We start from the raw sequence: 22,207 nt of genomic DNA on the forward strand, positions 1-22,207 counted from the left end.
AATGTTGAAGAAGTGGGAGATTTCAGTGGAAATAAATTGGGAGACAAATATGTCAATGAAGAACTCAATATTTTTAATGTCAGAAATGGGAGTAACCATGAATTTTGTAGTAATGTCGATGTTGAAAATAGGGGAAATATTGATATTGAAAATGAGAATAACAATGATTTTTGTAGTAATGTTGTGTTACGTTCTCGCAAATTTCAAATTATATTTTAAATCAATTAATTAATATTTTAATCAATTAATTATCACCCGAGGTATTTCGTAACGGAAATACCTCGAGATAAGGGATTTCTGGAACGTCAACGCAGCCCAGTAGACTAAACAGTCTACGTTGTGGGATTTGGACTGCGTTGATGTTCACATAGGGTAACCTGAGTAACCTTAAAATTCATTATAAAAACGCATTGTCATTATTCCATATACATTCTGTCTTCAGACTTCATCTGAGGTAATCAGTCCGAGGACTTAGCAGAGGAGCAATCTCTGCTGGTCCGAGGCTGAGCCTGCTAATTCCTTACTTATAAATATTTGTTAATTGTTAATCAATTACATTGGATATTTATTAAAACCTCAACCCAGGTTTGAGAGCCCTTATCAGCTTTCCACCCTGGTTCCTTTACCTAGAGCGCTAGCCAGCGTTCAGGTATCCTATCCTCTAGAGATCCGAATTATTACCCCCAGGGTGTGAGCGCTTATTAGCTGTTCTCACCCTGGTGAAATCGCCCAGAGCACTAGCCAGCGTTCAGGTACTCTAACCATTACCTACCTGTAGGCAGGTAAATTAAAAAGTAAAATATTAAAATATATATTTTATAATTTTATAATTAAAAATATAATTATTAAATTATATACAAAAGTACTTCACGGAGGAATCAGTGACATGACCCACTTGTAGTCTATTGACATCCTAATGAGGTCAAAATCTGGATTTAAATAAAAAATTAATTACACCCAAAATTTGGGAACGTAACAGTTGATATTAAAAATAAAAGAAATATGGACATTAAAAATGAAAATAATTATGTTAGTGGGAGTAATAATGACAGTAAGAGTAACAATTACAATGGAAGTATAAATGGCCGTGGGAGTAATAATGATAATGGGAGTACTAATGGTAGTGGGAGTAATAGTGAATATCGAAGTAACGATGATAGTGGGAGTAATAGTGGTAGTAGGAGCAATGATGACTGTCGGAGTAATAATGATTCCCGTAGTAATATTGATACTGAAAATGGGAGTATTAATGGTTTTTGTAATATTATTGATATTGGAAATGACAGTAACAATGATTTTTGCAATAATATTGATATTGAAAATGAAAGTAATAATGATTTTTGTAATGATGATAAATTATTAGTTGAAACTAATGTTGATGATGGGAGTCATAATGATTTTGATAGTAATGTTGACATTGAAACAGGAAATAATAGTCGTAATGTTGGTATTGCAATAATAATAGTGGGAGTGATGATGATAGTGGGAGTACTAATAGTAGGAATAATTATGATAGTGGGAGTAATAATGGTAACGGGAGTAATAAAGGAAATAATGATAATAATTCTTGTAATAATGTTGATATTAATGATGAAATGTTTATTGCAAATCATAATGGGAGAAATAGTGAACAAATGTGACTCAATAAAGACCCTTGCTGCGAATTGAATAGTAATGTTGATAGGAAATTGTTAATTAAAAATAAAATTGATAATGAGAGTCAGGAACAAATGATGTCAAAAATAGATTTTTCTCGTGATGTTGATATTGATGAAAAAAAAAAGTTATGACAACGAGCAGATTTTAATTGATAAAGATTTTTGTCACGAATTAGAAACTAATGATACCAATACTGTTAGTAATAATAAGTCAATAAATACAAATAAAATAATAATCAATCAAAACAAAATCAAAAACCTGAGTAATTATGAGCAAATTTACTTAGATAAATATATTGGTAAGGTTTCAATTAATAATGCTAATAGGAACAACGCGGTCGATAACAATCCTTACTCGGGAATTATGAATAATAATAACAATAATAATAAATTTATCCGGGTTAGTGATACAAATGTTGAAATTAATAGTATTAATAGTGATACGAAACAAGGAAAAATTAATAATTTAACTAGCACTGATATTTATGAAGGAACTAATGTATTTGACCAAGCTTTGTTGACAGGTTACGATGTAATTGAAACAAAAGAGAGTGATAATAGTATCGAATCTATTGATATTTCTGTCGATGACTTAAGAGCTGATGAGAGTAAAAGGAACGAAGATATTTGTAAAATAATTATAAATAGAGGTGATCATCGTAAAGCGATAGGACGAAATGATAAGAAAGATAAAAAAAGTCAGCATCAAAAACCCCATGTATTAGAAGCCACCGCAATCGAAGGTGTAGAAAGATGTTTTATCCAAAAATCCTACTGATCGATAAGTAGACACTACACAAAACAAGAAGGAAATCGTGGATAATAATTCTTATAATAAGAGTGTGCGGAATGACAAATTCACTATGAAGATGACACATGTGAGAGAGAACACAAATCGTGAATTAGGTATGAAGAGATAATTAAATCCATTTTCACGATCGGATTCTTGTGATTTGATAGAGGCGTTGTACCAGCAACAGATACGACCTAGTAGGCGACCATATAATTTTTATTTACCAAACATGTCTTCAAGTAAGCCAGTACTAACCGAAATAAGATCCCAAACCGAGGCTTTTCCAAGGACAGAACAAGAAAGAACAATTCAGTCATCCATTCTACGAAAGGACAACTCGACTTTAATTTTTCGTAAGAAAAGTTCTCAAAAATTCTCGAAAATCGGACCAGAACCCAATGCTACTGATGGTAGTAGCGAAAACGAGTCGGATACACAACATTATGAGGGAACTGAAGGAGAGGAACAGCGAAGAACATACAGTCGAAAGACTACAGACTACAAAATTACAGAATGTACCAAGAATATAGAAGAAATCGATTGCAGTAACGAGGAAAAAGAATCAAACAGAAATAAGGAGATAGAGGAGAATCCTAATCTCCATATAATAAAAGATTTTGATTTTAAACTAGGAAACTCTGGTGAACTACAACGTACAATAGAGACTTAAAATCAATTTAAAATACAACGAAATAACTACTTGTATTTTCTGGATAAGAAAAGTAAATCTTGTAATGAAGGAACCCGAAAAATTCGCAAGGGATCATTGTTAATACAAACAAAAAAATTAGGAAAACGGTTGACCCGGACGGCCATCCCTGCAACTTCCCGCTACTTTCGTAATTAAGCGCTCGATATTGCACTCATTATGTTTTTGACCTCTTCGAGCTCAAAAATCTAATTTTCGTGTAGTTTTAAGCTCTTCGAGCTCAAAAGTTTGATGGGAGTTTAATAAATCACTATTTTTGGAATATTCAAATCGCAATAACTTTTGAATGGATCAACCGATTTTCACGCGGTTGGCGGCATTCTACGCATTTTTATCATCCTCATAAGTTATTTTCAGGTTTTAATTGATCGAACCAAAAATTTCAGAGTAACTCCGAAAAAACACTTTTTTCGGTTTTCTTTTGTTCACGATAACTCACGAACGAATCAATCAATTTTGACCGGACTGACGGCGATCGACGCAGTTTTTTTATGTTAAGAGCTGATTAGTTTTTGGAATTGATCGGTGGAGCCGTTCAAAAGTTATTCCAAAAAAACCACCTTTCAAAAAATTTTTTTTTGCAGTTTTTTTACAATTTCTCAAAATCTACTGGTCTGAATCGGTTTAAATTTTCAGGAAATCTAAGTTTGGTCAAGCCCTTTCAAATGGCACCAACCGCGATGAAATGGTCAAGCTGTTCAAAAGTTATAAAAGGGTTACACACACACACACACACACACACACACACACACACACACACACACACACACACACACACACACACACACACACACACACACACACACACACACACACACACACACACACACACACACACACACACACACACACACACACACACATATATATATATATATATATATATATATATATATATATATATATATATATATATATATATATATATATATATATATATATATATATATATATATATATATATATATATATATATATTGTATATATACAGATATACCGACATCATCGCGAGAATAGTCAGGGAAGTTTATTGGGACCTTAAAACGTCAAGATCTGATGAGAACTCGATTTTCGAAAAACGGGGTGAAGCCAATAACTTCCCGATTTTTAAAAATTTTTAATTTTCTTAGCGGGAAGTTAAAAATTCCAGTTTGCAGAAAAAGCCCATACTCACTTAGGCAGGAAATTCCATCTTTCCATCATAATGGATTTCAAAGAAGGACTCAGTTGGATCCGTAGTTATAAATTTTTGAGTCAAGCGTTTGATCAACTTAATTTACGTATTAAGTCGAACTAAAATGGAAATTGTAAACGATGAGGCTTGGGTGTAAACACTGACGCTATCAAATAGTATATTACACCCCTAGGGAAGAAAAGTAAGAAATGTCTCAGAGCACATGCAATTGTTGGCCGAGGCGAAGCAGAGGTCAACAAACATGTGATCTGAGGCTTTCTTATTTACTTCCCGAGGAGTGGATACTATTTTTTTTTCCGACGAAGGCGTAAAATGGAAACTTCGTTTAGCGAAGCGGGGCTAAAGTTGACGCTTTACGCCCGGAGGGGAAAAAAATTTATTTTCACCAAGTGGTATGTTACCCTAATCGGACGCTTAGAAGATAGAAAGGGATGGTTTTATTTACTCCTGAAACTACAAGTATTTCACAAATTTACAATAAATAAGCTTGACAATATCAAAAAAACCATATGCTTTTCATACTTTTGCTAAAAGATCACTAATAAATTATGTCAACTTCCTTCAAGAAGGAAGAAGAAGCAACTTTTAAGAATAAACTAAGGTAGAACTCAGTTGCTTAATAAGGTAATATTTAAAATACATGAATTTCTAGGTGTAAATTTCCTAGGGATGTGGAGGGCAGTTCCTTCTTCTTTAACTTACTATGTAATAACTAGCATCATTGACTAAGTACAACTAAGGTACTCCATACGATTACTAATCAATCAATATTGATCTCTTTTGTATTTTATTATCTTAATTAATGTTATCACTAACCAATGAAAACATGCCAAGCATGATTCTTACATAAAGTTATTACGCACGTTGTAACTCTTATTTAAATAGTTATCGAATTGTTTTTTTTCTCTTTTCTATTATATTATTTTTATTCAATAAATGCTTATACTATCTTATTCACACGCTTATTTCTCGTAATACATGTCCCTTATACAAACAAAAAAAATGGTCTTCTACTATATCAGCTCTTATTAACAAAAAAAAAGAGGTTATAAATATATAAATCCATATATGCACATAAGCATAACTAATACATGCATTTTTTTTTTCGATGAAAAAAAAAAACATAAAAAAAAATGCAAGTCTAAGATTTCTTTTTTTTTTAACTATAAAAAAAACGGGAGACGCTCAAAGCTTTTGATACACGCTGATAATTATAACAGAAAAACCTTGAGGCAACTGCTCTATACGACTTACAGTTGTACACTAAAAGTGAAATTAGATTACACAATTATATATGGGTTAATTAAAACCATAGGTAGTTAATATCTCTATTTAAAATATCCTAAATATTCTAAATATCCTAAAATCTCCTAAATATCTCTATTTCTAAATAACGTTATTCCTCAATAACTCTATTATTCAATATCTTTATTCCTGAATGCTTTAGTGATAAGTATTCTTATTTTTAAATTTTTTTGTCTTTAAGTTATGCTTGCATAAGTTTTGAGTTTGAATTAAACGAATCAAGTCATGATAGTTTTATCTGTAAGTTTAGGAGCAAGATTAGCAACCAACATCATGTTAGAAGTCACTAGGTAAATGAAAACCCTAGGTTTGTCAATCATAACTTGACCAGTCAGTAGTAAACTATTTTAATCCGAAAGTAGTAAATTAATACTTTGTTGACAATGGTTAAGTATATACTGAGCCTACACTAGCTATCAAACATTTTATCCGTAGTTACATTGAGCAGATTTAGAGAATAATAATAGAACGACTTATATTTACTGATACTTGAGAAGTTTTGCATTCTGACTCGAGATAAAACTTTTATTGTAGTGATTAATCGGATTTAAGACAAGACTAGCAGTTTTAGTTTGGTTAGTCGTTCGTTAGTATCGATTTTGAATAATGATGATCAGGTGATAGCAAAGTTGAAAATTATGTCGAGTTATGAAATGAATGAACTATTTTATCCATCACAATTTACGTTTATTTACTTAGTAAGCTTGAACAGAAGTTTTAACATTCTTAAATTTGACGAAACATGAAAATAACAATTAACATAAATCTAGATATTATCTAAAGCCATACTCTTATGATCGACGTAATCGCTGCCTGGCAGAGCGGGCATCTATCTATTCTTACTCTCATTCGACTTGAACATTCACCGCAGTAAAAATGTCCACATGGACCTAGAATGTGACTGCGATTGTTTGTCCAGCAAATTTCACACATGTATCATTATTTTGGGGCAAAAGATTTTGGTTGAGCTCTTGGAAGGCTCTCCGATTGTTATTTTGGATTTGATTAATGACTTCTTGGGCATTTAGATTTGGTTGGATCTCGTTCAGTTGTTCTCTTATAGGCCTATTGACTCTGGGTGACTGATCATTAACAGCTTGATTATTATTGAACAGAGGGTGATCAAGTTGACCCTGTTCAATGTGAATATTTCGTTCACTATCAATGATAATTAGTTGATTAGCATTTCCAGGATCAGCTTGAATATTTGGAACATTATCGTTATTAAGACTAACTCGTGGATCACGATTTTCATCATGACCTTGAATAATAATGTCAGGATTGTCGGCATTCAGATCTAGACAAACTTCATTAATCAAGACTCCTTCAGGAGGAAGTCGTCTTGTACTACCGCGACCACGGCGTGGGTACGGCTGATGAATACGTCCATCCTGCTGCTGTCCCGAATGCTGAGCACGTCCACGACCACGACCACGACCTCGACCACGTCCACGACCACGACCACGACCTCGTGGCCCAAAACGTCGATGATTTCCTCCCCCAGGTTGAAGATTAACTGGTAGAGGTTGAGCTTGAACTTGAGCTTGATTTTGAGGTTGAGTTGGAGGTTGAGGTTGATTTTGAGCACGAGCTTAAGGTTAAGGTCGAGGTGGCGGTCAAACGTGAGTTTCTAGTTCCACTGAAAATACAAAAGATAGAATTAAAGAGTTATAAAATTACAAACAGAGAAAATACGTACTAGGTGCGACGTTTGGAGGGTCTCAATGATTATTAATTGGTATTTCAACATCCTTCAGATTTTCATTTTAATCTAGAAACAAAAGTGATTAATTAATACATGATCACAATAGAATATTAAGTTCCCAGAATGAAAAATAAAAATTGTGCATCATAGTTTCTTCATGCTAAAAAATTAAGTAAAGGGCTCAAAAATATCAATCAATATTAACAGTTTTTCATTTCTAGTCTCATTTCAACTCTGACATTTCTGTCCTGTTAGTCGGAAATAGATGTCAAAAAGTCCCTCATGGTGTATCGGCCTAATTCCAATGAATCTTGGCGGGCCCTGATGGTGCGATCACGTTCAATCTGATAAAGTCGCCTAGTATCAATAGGCACAAGGTTATCAAGTTGCTGCCACAGTGTTTGAGAGTCCACAAAGATTTGTGTTGATCTAAGTAAAAGAAAAAAGAATAGAATAACAAATTAATATCTCCTGTAGATTTTTTAAAAATGTCTGTTTCGATTGATCTGTATTTATACCCAAAAAACGAGGAATTGGTGGACGTTCGCCTGCGAGGTTTTTAGGTAGATGTCGATTGAACGCTTCGGCAATAATTTTAGTTTTTACTGAATTTCCTGAAACTGAAACTTGTAATACCAACGGTAACCAAAAGTTACGTAGATATGCGACGTACATGGCGACATTTGGAAAGTCATTTATTAAAGTTTGAGATAACTGTTCAATTACATCGATTGCTTCTACAAATCGATGTGCCGGTACTAAAGGTAAAGTCCAAGATGATGACAATACCAGCTTTCCTCTCTCATCCTGAGGTAATTGAAGATAATTCCACCTGTGTGTAAATGGCTAAATCAAAAGAATTTTAATATAATTTATAAATAGTCTAAATAAATCTCAATAAATTGACAGTTATTAATGGTTAATTGTTAATGGTTTTCGTCTGATTAATGATTTTTGTTTACTCTAATGTAATGAATTTAACATCCCCTAATACGTGTGTTTGGGAAAGATTCCTTTGTGGAATTGATGATTGCAACCTCATAATCAGTAATTACAAATTGTAAATTAGCTTCTCAGGTATTAAACTTATTTTTCAAAAATTCCAAAAATTTATTATAAAGGCTTTTGGTTTATCTTTCACAAATCACAAACAATACCGGTACACCCTAGAACATATCAAGTAGAAAGTGAAAATACTGAAAAATGTAATACACAGATTATAAATGATAAGAGTTTATTCACGATATCTTTTTTTTCGTCTGTGTAGAATTAAAAGCTAGCTGCTCTGTGGAGTTGTCGGTCGAGACTAATAAATAATTAAAATATAATTATTATTAATTAAATGTTATTACTTTTTACTGATTTTAAACTGTTGAAATGTAATATAACAGTGTAATACTTTGAACGTCCCATCTCTGTGTATCTCAGTTACATCGCAAATCGTTTCCATCATAAAATTACTCCCAAAAACCAATTCAACGGAATTATCATTAGCGATAAAGTGACCTTGGTAAATTCCACGAGCAATTTCAAGGTTATTTAGCATAGGGTATAACTGATGTAATGTGTTCGGTATAGCGGGTATAATGCTGCGTCGTTCTCTCATTACGTTTCCCCTAGCTGCATCTGGACTCAGAAAAAGGATCGTATGCGGAAAACTATGAATGATTAAAATGTAAAATATTGCCAATAATTACTTGCAAAATAGACGTAAATGACTATAGGAAATTACTCTCTGTAAACTCCGTTTACAATGTTGCCAGGATACTGGTTAAAATCATGAGCTCGTTCCTGCAGAGCTCTTATAGCAGGCTCTCGAATATGTATCGTAGGTTGAACGTGTTGATGGGTGTTGGAAAGTGTAACCACAGGCTCATTATTTAATTGGTGTACAAGCGCAGTGACATAACATTTATCCTTTGTAGTCTTTGCTGAACAAATGTGACGTCGACCACGATAACGGGTATCTTCATAAAATAATACCCCTGATACATATACCGATAGCTACCAGCCCTCTGACCAGGAATTATTTCCATTTAATAAACAGCAGCAACATTTATCGTAGCTAATTTTATATTAATCGCAATTAATTATTTTTGTAGCTTTTAACGACAGTAAATATGATTAATTATTATTACCATAGAAACTTAATTATTTTTTTTTAATGTTGATATCTTTGCAGGATAAAAACAAAAGTACTTATAATTAAAATAATTAATAATTCATCAATATATTTGAATAAAAAATGTAACCGGAAATTTGATAAACAAAATGATTTAATTAACATCTTAATATTGCATAATTTTACCAACATTTCGAACTACTTGATAAAATAATTGTGAATTTGTTAAAATGTAAATACACTAAAGCGCAAACGCTAAAAAACTTAAATATAGACTCACCTGATAGTCGTATAATCATTCGTTTTATTGTTATTATTTTCAAATAATTCACTAACGACATACACAAACACAGAAAATTACATCAGGGTTATTTGCTTTCATATCCTCTTCTTCATTACTTAAATCACTTTATATCTAAATATGATAATTTCAGAGTAGCATTAAACTACAATACACTAAATCGAGATACTCTGTAACGGAGTTCACGGGGCCTTCTTTATCCGGAGAAGGTCTCCGATCCGAATTAGAATTATCTACCTATTTTTCCTTGGCGCTGTGCTCCGAAGTACTCGCACCAATAGTTGTAAACTAGTGAGTAAGTCCCCGAGAGGGTAGTGTCGGCGCCGAGAGAGAGAGAGAGAGAGAGAGAGAGATTGATTGATTGATTGATAGTTTATTCATGCCAAGGCACAAGCCTAATGGCAATATTCAATTATAATAGATACAAAATTTTTTACATATTTAATATTAATATTGCAAGTACATAAATTAAAATTAATTCTAAGCATTTTACTAAATATTTTAGCGATATTAAGCAAATTTTAAATCTTATCTGATTCAACAAATAACTCTAAATTCTAAATAACATTTGAAATATAAAGACATATTAAGGTAAATTTCACAATAATTGAGAGTATTAAGGGTCATCAAGCGATTCTTCAATTATCCAAATTTAATAAATGGTCAAAAATTTTATTTTTAAACACCTCCAAACTGCTTGAGTTAACAATGTCGTCAGGTAGCTCCTCCCACACTCTTATCACAGTAACTATAAATGAACACTCTAAATAGGTAGTAGTAAAGTGAGGTAGTTTAAATACAGTGTGTTTTTTACTGCCAATCTACTAGAGCGTCGCACATCAGTTTCTTCCAAGAATGCATCTCGTAGATAGCCCGGTTTACCGATTTCCAGCAACTTGTAGAAGTAACACAGCAAGAAATACATTCGACGATATTTCACTGAGAGCCAACCTAGTTCTCGACAATAAGCGGTGACATGTTCATCTCGTCTAAGACCAAAGATAAACCTTATTGAGGAGTTTACTGCTCGTTGTAATTTTAAGTCATTATCACCAGTAGCATCAATAAGCACAACAGAGCAATAATCAATAAGAGGCAAGATCGTCGCTGAAACCAATAGTCTTCTGATATCAGTTGAATAAATATTTTTGCGAACTTTCAATGAATGCAATGCTGAATTCACTTTCCTCGTAACTTGTGATACATGGTGATTCCAAGATAAGTTGTTACTCAAATGTAAGCCCAAGCACTTTATCAAGTTGACATAAGGTAATGCGACTCCATCAATCACGATAGGGGGTATTTCCTCTTCAGCAAGTCTTCTTAATTTACTGTCAGATCCCATAATCATAGCCTTTGTTTTGTCTAAATTTAACTGTAGTCCATGCTTTCGGGTCCACTATACAACCTATTCAGCATCGAGTGTTATCTGCCTGACTGCTTCGTGAATTTGATAAATATAGAAGTGCTGGTAGATGTACATATCATCAGCAAAAAGGCCGTGTTTACAATGAGCCAGCCAACGGACCACAGAATTCACAGCTATTAAGAACAATATCGGTCCAAGAACAGATCCTTGTGGAACTCCTGAAGATGTTTGTAGTAATTCAATAGGAATCCCATGTTCATTTAGAACTGACTGAGACCTATTTGATAAATATGAGAGAAACCAGTTAATAGTTTCCAATGAAAAACCAAGTTCAAATAGTGCAATCAGTATAACCTTGGAATCAACATAATCGAAGGCCTTACTTAAATCGAAAAAGATTATGATAGTCAGTTTACTCCCATCCATAGCTTGTCTGATGTCATCAGTGACCTTTAGTAATGTCGTTTGGGTACTGTGATATTTCCTAAATCCAGATTGGAAAGGATCAAGTAGCTGATTGTCTTCCAGATACATTGTCACCTGAATAGCAATAATTCTTTCAAATACTTTAGCCAAATGCGACAAATTTGCAACTGGTCGAGTGTCTGAGGGAGATCTAGGTGGTGTTATTTTATTCAAAGGTATTATAAAGATAACCTTCCAAATATCAGGAAAGATTCCAGTCTCCAGAGATCTGTTGAATAAAGCAGTGAGAAAGAGTGAAATTTGCGGAAAATGATCTCTTAACCATCTCAGATCTAATCCATCAGGACTCCTTCCTTTTGATTTTGAAACAGTAAGATGCAGGGCTTTTGTTACATCTACAATATCAATTTTAGACCAGTTGAATGAGCATTCAACCTTCCTGGAGTGCGTCACAGGTATTAAGTTTAGAAAATCAGTGCTACATGGTGGATGCTTCCTGACTATATTGGCATAGTATTCGTTCAACTCAAGTGGATCAAAGAAATTTAGCGGTGACGACGGATTTGACTTTATGAGTCCAAGATATTTTAATTTGCTCCAGACAGTTGAGCCATGTGGTAGATTTAATAGCGCATTTTTCAAGTATTCTTCACGTGCATGGTTCAACTGGTTTTTCAATTCTTTTCTTCTCAATTTGTAAAGAGCAAGCAAGTTAGGGTCTTGATTTCTTCTAGCTTTCTTGTAAAGTTGATCTCGTTCTTTGCACTTCAATTTTAACTCTTTTGTGAACCAGGGATTTCTATGTCGCCGTATCTCTCTTATGATTATTGGCGCAAAAGTATCTAAAGTTGATAAAGTTTCAGTGGTGAAAAAATTCAGAAGTTCACTTGGATCCGAATGCTCTAATACAGTATCATAAACATTTAATGAATTCATTAAAGAGTTTGATAAAGCTAGATGATCACAATTTTTTAAATTTCTAAATGCAATTTTTTTATCAATTTGCTTGTAGTTTTTAACAGAATACTGGCAGAGTAAATAATCATGACCATCAATGAATGGAGAGTCAGATTTGGTGCAAGAAATTAACTTACTTTCATTGTCTAACAGAATCACATCTAGCCATGAATCACAGTCACTTTTATGGAAAGTAGTACCATAAGGTACACAATACAGTGATGACTCCACAATGAAATCCTTCAAGTGATTTGTAATATAACTATCCTCTATCAGGTTGCAATTCAAATCACCAGCTATAATGATACTATTAAAACTTGGAGAGAGTCTTGAAAATATTTCAAAGAATTCATTGAGAAGTAATCCTTTAGGTCTTCGATAGATACAAGATAGTAAAAGATGCGATCCTGTATTCAAAGTTAGGTCAACAATAAGAAACTCCGGTTGATTTAAGTAGTCAGAAGTTGAGATGTGAAGCACTTTGGTATTTAAGGATTTATGTACTAGGCATGCAACACCACCTCCCTGAATGTACCGACCAGAATCAGCATGTTTTAGGACTCGATCCCTTCGGATAATGAAATAATCATCAAGTGTAAAAATGCTGTTATCAAGTGAAGGTTTGAGCCAGGACTCAACAAGTACAATAATGTCAGGTTTTGTATCACTAACTAAAGTTAAAAACTGAGCTAAGTGACCAATAACACTATTTATGTTTAAACTGAGTATATTTAATGTTGGAGCTAAGTTATTAGGAGAATTATTTGTTGAATCGTCTAAGCGTTAATCAAGTTTCATAAGATCAGATTCATAATTTATAACAAGTCTTTCAGAGTTCTCATCTTTCTTTGCAAAAATTTGCCCATTTCTCGCCCAAACAAACTTGAATTTAGCAGTTTTAGCCTTCTCCTTAGTTTTGAGTAAAAGTCGATGGGTTTCTGGTAGAAAAAATTCATTAACATAAATAGATCCCTTGAATGCAGCATCGACTTGAGTAGGAAAAACCTTCTTTACCAGAAGATTGCCAGATTGACGCTTCTTGTTGACAACAAAGTTACGAGTTTGAATCGACATCATTGAAATTATATAAGAGTGAGAGGCAGGCCTAGTCTGATCTCGCACTTGCTTGTTTTTGTTCTCAAATTTACGAGCATTTAAGATGCAGCCAGTTAGATTTGGCAAACTCAAATTCGTTAGGACGGCTGTACAGATATCATCTGGTGTTAGGTTATTCGTTACCGAATCGGGAATACCCGAAATGACTAATTCGGCAGAGTTCTCTGGTACCTGAGAGGAAGAAGATGCAACAGAAGTTGAATTTCCAACGAGCAACAATTTCTCAGTTACCGCAGCCATTTCATTTTTTGTTTGATCTCTAAAATTTTCAAGATCTGAACTGAGCTTGATGATTGATGCATCGTTTGCCTTAATATTCGCAGTTTGCCTTTCCTGATTTGCAGCAATAGAGTCTTGGGACTGTTGAACTTCAAGTAACTTAGCATCTAGCTTTTCAAATCTTTCATTCGTTGAGACTTCCAGACTACAGAATCTCTCCATCATTGCTGATAATTTTTGATCGAGAGAGTTATCTGCCCAACCTACTGGTAACTGCGCCATTTCTGGAGATACAACAGGTGATACGAATGCTGAGTCAGAAGTAGGTGATAGTGGTGAGATTGGTGTCGTTGGAGACTTCAGAGATGAGACCGATAATCGACCTGTAGACACACGCTCAGATGTAGAAGATCTCGCGGATTTGAAACTTGAAACTGAAGAGGTGTTGGAGCTGGTAGATTTTAGTGAAGCAAGTCTCGTTTTTGCATCTAAATTTCCCAGGAGATAGTTGAATTGTTTTCTGCAACAATCAGTGAGCGGCCTGTTTTTTACAAAATCACGTGCACAACCAGGATGAAAATGTTGTTGACAAGTGTTACAAATAACAGATGATTTGACAGGTCTCTTGCATCTAACACATGTGTCAGACACTAATGGCATAACCAGAAGATTTGGAGTAAAATTTCTGTAAGGTGATCAGACAATTTAGTGCGAGGTTTCAAATTACCAATCAGAAACAAGATAAATAACCAGTTATTTATAGTGTCACTTAAACCTCCTCGATATACATAAGGTAAAGTAAAAGGTTAATGTCCAAGTAAATAACCAGTGATAAGTATTGTCACTTAAACTTTCTTGTGGTACACACTGTAGATCTTATAAGTTGTCGAGTAGTATCAATTTGATGCCCAGAAACAAGTTGATAACAATTTACCGACGGAGTAGATATCAAATTGATGATATCTTTCAAATCTGGTAAACTTCAAGTGTAAGTTGACATCAACTGACGCTAATTTGGCTAACAGCCCACTGCACACAATAACCACTGTCGACTTATCCTCTTCAATGATGAGAAATATATATTTAATTATTTTGCAATCCACAACGAACAAATAAGTAAAATTTATATGTTAATCTGCAGATTGCAATTTGTTGCTTGCAATATTTCTGAAACAAAAAATTCCCGGGGGCAATTTTAAGCAGAAAAATGTTCTAAAGATAGAGTGAAAAATTTAGCGTGTTTATGTACTTACAAGAGAGAGAGAGAGAGAGAGAGAGAGAGAGAGAGAGAGAGAGAGAGAGAGAGAGAGAGAGTAGTCAAGTAGAAACGAACCAACGAATTTTGGTAAGATTTTATTGTAATCGGACGATCGAAGAATCAACATCGCAAAAAGGCTAACTCAGTTAATTATTTTTATTCGCTCGCTATTGTGGAACGAGGCGATGAATCTTGGATAAATTTAATGCGTGCTAGGCCCAATGTCGGCTCGTTTAAGTTTAATTAATTTAAGAAATATTCTAATGCCAATTTGACGTTCCAGAAAGAAATATTCTCTGAGGATAAATCAACGAAGTGGTGATCAAGGACCATGCCGCCAAAAACAACACCTCACCGAGCAGAGAAATTGAAGAACAGACGAGATATCCAGGAGTAATACCGTCGAGGGATTTTAGACGAAAAACCCAAGGAAACTCCAGGTACAATAAATACGTCTAAATATATTCTCGGTGAAGCGGCATCAGCCAGGCCTTAAGTCGGCTGAAGGTTATCGCCATTTCGCGTTCTCACAATCATTAGTTTAGTAAAAATTTAATTAATTAGTTTTACCAAAATTTAAGTAATTGGTTTAAGCAAAAATTTAAGTAATTAAGATTAACAAAATTTAAGTACTCGTAAATTTAACCGAATATTAAGAATAATTAACAAAATGTTTAAGAAAAAAATGTGGTAAAATAAGTAGAGAAAAGTCCGAATAAAAGTCATTAAAATTAAGAACAAATTGAAGAACAAGTCAGAAATAAAATGCTAAATATTTTATTAATAATACCAGGAATTTTTTTGGGTTATTAATTAAATACGAAGGCAGAGTCCGGATTAATTTTACTAGGAATTATTTCAGTTTGTTAATTCATGATTTTGGTATCACGTAAAAATTTGATCTCTGGAAATTAAGTTTAAGTAAAATCAGTTAACTTTGTGTCAATTAAAATCATTGAAATAGTTTCAGTAAAATATTTTAGTAAAATCATCAGTAAAATTAATTAAAACCGGTGAGGTTAGCCGAGTGGTCTAAATCGCATGGTCTATAGAGCACTCGGACAGTCTCACTAGCCAGGCGTGGGTTCGAATCCCAAGCTGGTCTTAGAAACCATCTTGGTTGATATTCAACCCATGCCGCGTAGATTAAGATTTTCACAACCCAAAAAGTCCCCAACGTACCACTTCTAACAGTAAAAGTCGGCGATATGACCACAGCAATTGAAACCGACTTTAAATAACTGATTAAAAAAAAAAAATAATAAAATAATCAAAATCAACATAAATAATTTGGAACATATTTTGATTGTGTCAAATAAATCAGAAGTAAAATTAGAATCAGAAAATAATTGTTAAAATCATTTAGATAAAAGTAGAGAATAAATCAGTTGTAAAATTTTGCTTGGAAGAAAAATCGACAAAAGTTTGGGAGAGGGTCAGCCATCTTGTCTCAAGCTGAAACGCTGAGTTAAGAACATACAAGGTCGAGACTCAATTCTCAAGGCGTTATAAAATAAAATACAATCCCCAAAATTTAAATAAAATAAATTCGAATGTTTCGTACAACACAAAGAAAGTAAAATAATGTAATTTAGTCGAAATAAAATAAACTCAGTTATTCAGAGACAAGTAAAATATTTTAGTAAAAATTAAATTAAGTAAAATCAATTGAGACGTTCTTAATCAATAAACAATTATTAACTAAATTAATTAAACAAATTAATGCGTTAACTTTGACTAAATAATTTGGACAAAATTAAAACAATTAAAGTAAATAAAATGAATTACAAAATTCGGCTAGATTAAATTTGGATGAAACAATTAATAAAATGAAACTAAATCGATTAGAATTAAAATGATTAAATAAAATCATACTATAAAATTTGGCGAAAATAAAATCGACATAGAAAAATAAATTTGTAAAGTACTAGGACGTAGCAAATATTTTATCGGCAGATTATTAAGACCTCTGTCGTCAAATTTTAATCTATTAATACAAGATACGAAGACCTTTTAGTATTAAATATTTATTGTTGTTATGTCCGAAAAATATAATCTTAGAATTTGGTAGGTGGACTATCGGAGGTTCGGATAACAGATGAATTTCCCTAACGAAAGGATCGTTAGGTTTTTAATTTATGGGTTCGCGAAGGTGAAAACCCCCGGAGAGGGCCCCTTGGAATAGACAATCGACCTCGGAAATAGTGATAATAACCTCCACTTACTATTACGAATCTGACTTGAATGATGATTCGGCCTTCGATTGGACTTTATACCTTTGACTTCCGCTGCTTGGCTTCTCCCTTCCTCCTTCTGACTGGAGATTGAAGATCGAAAGTTGAAGGATGAATAGTTTCTTAATTTATAAATGATGGAACACTTCGATTCGGGTTTTTAGTTTATATATTCTGATTAACTGGCCCTATGGGCAAACACGTCTTAATTTACACTTATCACTTATTAACTAATAACAATATAACGTAGTATTGAAAGTATATGAGTTCGTAACTGGAGTAACGACTCCGGCAAACAAAAGTTCGCCGATTATAATTCACAAAAGAAATGATAATTTGAGAGTGGGACCAGGTCACCGGAACTGCGGGAATCTCGATTATCGTAAAGACGAATCGTGGCTCGAAGAATCACTATCACAGAACTCGGAAATACCGTTGAGGAAATCGAAATGAATAATTAGGGAAAAGATGACTAATTAATTTAATAATTGAAGTCTGCCTATACGTGTCGGGGTATAGGACTCACCCGGGCTTTAAGGCAGAACTGTTACCTTGTAAATAAGCTCGTGAATTATGGTGTTCGCGGTTTTTATCACCTCGGTCGCGATTTGAAAGAGGGGCTACTAATTAAACAATTGGTTCTTTTGATGAGGTGACAATGCGCGATAATGTGTATTCTTCAGCCACGAGTGAGTTGTCGCGCAGTCCTGGTTGTGGTTCCCTAAATATGCAAGCGCTGCACTTTTCGGCGGGAATGGGAGGCCCTGTATTATGATACAGCATGCCGGATATAACAGTTATATTATTAATAACACGGCAGTAAATTAGTTAAGAATTTAAATAAGGAAATTAATCTCGTTAGGAATTTGGATTAGGAATGAATGGAAAATTTATTAAAGAGAAAATTTGTTAATTGGAATTTAATTTGGATTTTGAAAATTTATTTATCAGATTTAATTTGAAAAATGAAAGTTAATAATAATCGAAGAAAAATAATTAATAACGTATGGAAATATTAATTAGTGTGTTTGAATGGTAATAAGTATATTGTGGGTGCGTGTGGAAAACTATGAAACTATAGAAACTATGGAAAATATGAAAAATGGAAAACTATGGAAAATTATGGAAAATTGGAAAATGGAGGAAAATCATTACAAGTTTAAACCGCGGTATGGTCGCTCCATAAGAGGGTATCGTCGGGAAGAAGAAACTATTAGAGAAACCGCGATATGGTCGTTCCATAGGAGGGTATCGTCGGGATTAGGAACTATGGTAGGAAACCGTCGTCTAAACGGGAATAGGACTTAGAATTAAGTGTTAATTAATTGTAAGGGGACTATTATTGTAAATGCAGTTAGTTAAATAAAATTTCTTGTAAAATGAATTTCTTTGATAATTTTTGATTCCGTCCTAGCAATCTCTCACGACCCTGCAGAATTTACTCCGTGCTCTGGTCCAGTTTCTGGATACTGTGTCTAAAAATCCAGTGGCGCCCTAAATAAATTAAGGAGTGACCAAAGAGAACGAGTAGACTTGTCAAAAGAGTTTTCATCCGTTTCAATGTCTACGAATGAGTATTCCTAGATTTTTACAACGCACCAGCTAAATAATTTAAGAAATATAAAAATCTTCAATCTTCAAACTTACTACCATATCCAAGTTAGTCTTTGAAGGCTCAAGTGAAGCTGGCTTATTTTTGTCGGTAATATTTGATCCTAATGATTGTATAAATTTTTTTGTCCCAATCAAATTTACTGACGATGAACAGGACCAATCATTCTCAGAGACACCACTACTTTCATTATTTTCACGGTATAATGATTCACTATCACCAATAATCACAGTAGATGCTTCAGATAATTCATCTGCACGCATAGAATATTCCAGATCTGGAAAAAATACGTAAAAAATATGTTAACAAAACTTTTATACAGCTATGATTCATTATATTGGTCCAACTACTTGACTATTTTCTTTCTTAAAAATATAAATGTTATTCAGTGTAGTAAAAAAAAAATGTTGAGAAAATTTGAGTCCTCAACATTGTGACAAGAACTCTATCATGGTAATTGTTGAAATGTTTTCTGAAAGACATTCCTTTTAATAACTTTGTAACGAGATGGTTCCCGTATTCTTGGTCATCTCTAGATGAAATATAAACTCAAATGAGGGTGCACCTGAAGTTCTCGTTTCGGTCTCTAGAACCAGAAAGCGCACAAACGCATTTGGGTCCTCGAATTGGCCAGTATTGATTAAAATTTATAATTGTATTTTTCGAGGTAACCCGACTGAGGGATTCGGGTATATCTCAGTTTAATATTGTTAGATAAAATTTCTATTTTACAGTCCAAAATTATTATTAAGATAAAATTTCTATTTATCAATTAACGTCGTAGTAAAATAACCAAGTAGTCTATTGAAAATCTGGACCAAACATTAATTATTATAGGCGACATTATTATTATTATTTTGATTATACAGTCCATCGGGCTAAGGAATTCGGCTTTGGACTTAATTTTAAGTAACTTATTTGAATAAATATCTTTTTATATTATTGTTAATTTTTCGTGAGGTATTAATTAATGTAAGACGTCATTGCGTCCGTTGTTTACATATATTTAAAACAATTTGCAGGACAGTGGACATAAGATGTTAACCATAATACTAATTGTCAATTCATTGCGACGTTTCGGTCATGTATTTGACCTTCATCGAGCATCTAAAAATTTTTTTATCATTGCAAAACACATGTTACGAAAAGTTTACAGAATTGTACATATTCAATACAATGTTTACATGAGAAACATATTTACCTCAACACGTAGTACATAATAAACATCATATAAAATTGCACACTTGGTCTTAAAAATTAAATTACAAATTAATATATTTGGTGAGATATCTAGTTTGAAATAAAGTAACAAATAAAACATGTGACTTCAGATAATGCACATTGTACACTGACTATGAATTCAAATTTCACTTAATCGGTACCGTCTAATATAAATGTCGCTACGTATACATAAAAATTCCAAACTAACTGTGGATGTCACTAAATACAATTACAAATTCAAGAAGATTAAATTTAAGTCCCTAACACATACAATATTCTATTATTTAATCACAGATTTATAGTCATTTAAGATATCGTTCTATAAAATACTCAGGTTATTCATATCCGTCCTTTTGTTAACTGTGTCATTTACATTTATGAAAATCATTTCGCTTATATTTCTTAGTTTAGTTCGTCAAGGTATTAATAATTACTCTGTGGGAAAGAAGTGGACCGCGGCTTGCCGAATACTCGATTACTTCTCCTTTATTTTTTATTAATTGAATCGTTTAATCGATAATTATTTAATTAATCAGAATTTGATAATATTTGTTAGTTCGAACTGAGTGATTTTCACGGGGATTTATACCCGAGAGTCACTCAGTCGAGCTTGAGGGACAAATTCTTTCGAGATTCTTCGCGAGAATTATTTACTAACTAAAATTAATCCATGAAATTAATTGACTTCTGAAAATTCGTTTATTAACTGTTGAAATTTTATAAACAATTAATTCAAAAACCGAGTAATTAATTTTATTGTTTGAAAAATAATCAGCTAGTATTTTCTCGTGGAAATTTCGTCAAGCGTCGGTATATTTTTGCGTCGCAGTAATTCCATATACCCAAGGTCAATAACTACCAAACTAGCGAATGTTTTAGAATCAAAATCGAGTGTGTCGACTTTCGTCGATTTTTGTGAATAATAATTTTTACATAGAATTTTTGTCAACGTTTAATTTAGAAATATTAATTAAAGTATTTTGTATTGTGAAATATTTTGTCACGTGTCAATTAATTAATTTGAATTTAAGATCGTGAAATTTAGATAATTTAAAATAACTATAATTACGAAAAGTTAATAATTATCAGCGGGACATTAAGTCCAGGAATTTTAGTTATCTGATGTTGAAAAATTTCACCAACAATTTTGGTTATAATTAAATTTTGTCGTCGATTTTTATGAATAATTTCGAATTTAATTATCCAAAATTATTCTTGAGATTAAATTAATTGCGGAAAATAATCTTGTGAGATCCCGGACGGAACAATTACTATGTCGACAGATTATTAAGACCTCTGTCTTCATATTTTAATCTATTAATACAAGATTCTAAGACCTCTTGTTATTAAATATTTATTGTTGTATTATGAAGACCACGGCAATAAATTAGTTAGGAATTTTAATCTATTTCAATATATTAAATCAAAAATAAATTAGCAATCGGAATTTGAGAATTTGAGAATATAAGTTCGAGTTATTTTGGAATTTAATCCGTTCATTTGATTAAATTGTTTTATTAAATCACTAATGACTACATTTTTCAATTGATGATTTTTAAGGCCAAATTAAATTAATAGAATTCGTCATATTAAATTTTTAAATTAAGTCTATCAGTGGTGTCAGTGTGTAAGATAAGCATGGGTTATGTGTGAGTTGCAGAGTATCTAGATCTACGTTTGGTGACTGGGCTGTTACTGATGTAGCTATAGCGGGTTATGAGAGTGTGCTGCAGAACATCTAGGTCTACGTTTGGTCACTGGGCTGTTGTTCTGTAGCAGTGCGTGAATAAACTGCAGGAGTATCTAGGTCTACGTTTGGTCACTGGGCTGTTACTCCTGTGAGCCGAGTGAACGACCCCTTGCATACGATTGGACTGTGTGCGGGTAATTAAATAATTTAGTTTATTTGGTTTATTTAGTTAGTTAATAATTCATACGGGTAGACGCCGAAAGGGGATTGTCGAGATTTAGTATATTGTTAAGTGTGGACAGTATGAGTGAATGAGT

The 22,207-nt window shown here is 33.1% G+C and overlaps 1 protein-coding gene and 1 long non-coding RNA gene across 4 annotated transcripts in view; one reads left to right on the forward strand and one right to left on the reverse strand.

The window, feature by feature from the left end:
* LOC141529515 (patj homolog) overlaps positions 1-22,207 on the reverse strand; it is a 769,735-nt gene that overhangs the window by 497,132 nt on the left and 250,396 nt on the right. For all 3 annotated transcript variants that reach the window (XM_074246076.1, XM_074246077.1, XM_074246078.1), the window contains one exon: positions 19,015-19,256. In XM_074246076.1, the coding sequence (XP_074102177.1) occupies positions 19,015-19,256 (242 nt within the window). The remainder of the gene's footprint in view (positions 1-19,014; positions 19,257-22,207) is intronic.
* Positions 1-22,207, forward strand: part of LOC141529552 (uncharacterized) — a 137,484-nt gene that overhangs the window by 63,879 nt on the left and 51,398 nt on the right. The window contains exon 2 of the long non-coding RNA XR_012479616.1: positions 15,417-15,573. This is a non-coding gene — a long non-coding RNA (uncharacterized LOC141529552). The remainder of the gene's footprint in view (positions 1-15,416; positions 15,574-22,207) is intronic.

The sequence above is a fragment of the Cotesia typhae genome, unplaced genomic scaffold, assembly GCF_013202065.1.
Source record: "Cotesia typhae breed Kobodo isofemale line unplaced genomic scaffold, CoteBio_Ctyphae contig_48, whole genome shotgun sequence".
Classification (NCBI taxonomy): Eukaryota; Metazoa; Arthropoda; class Insecta; order Hymenoptera; family Braconidae; genus Cotesia; species Cotesia typhae.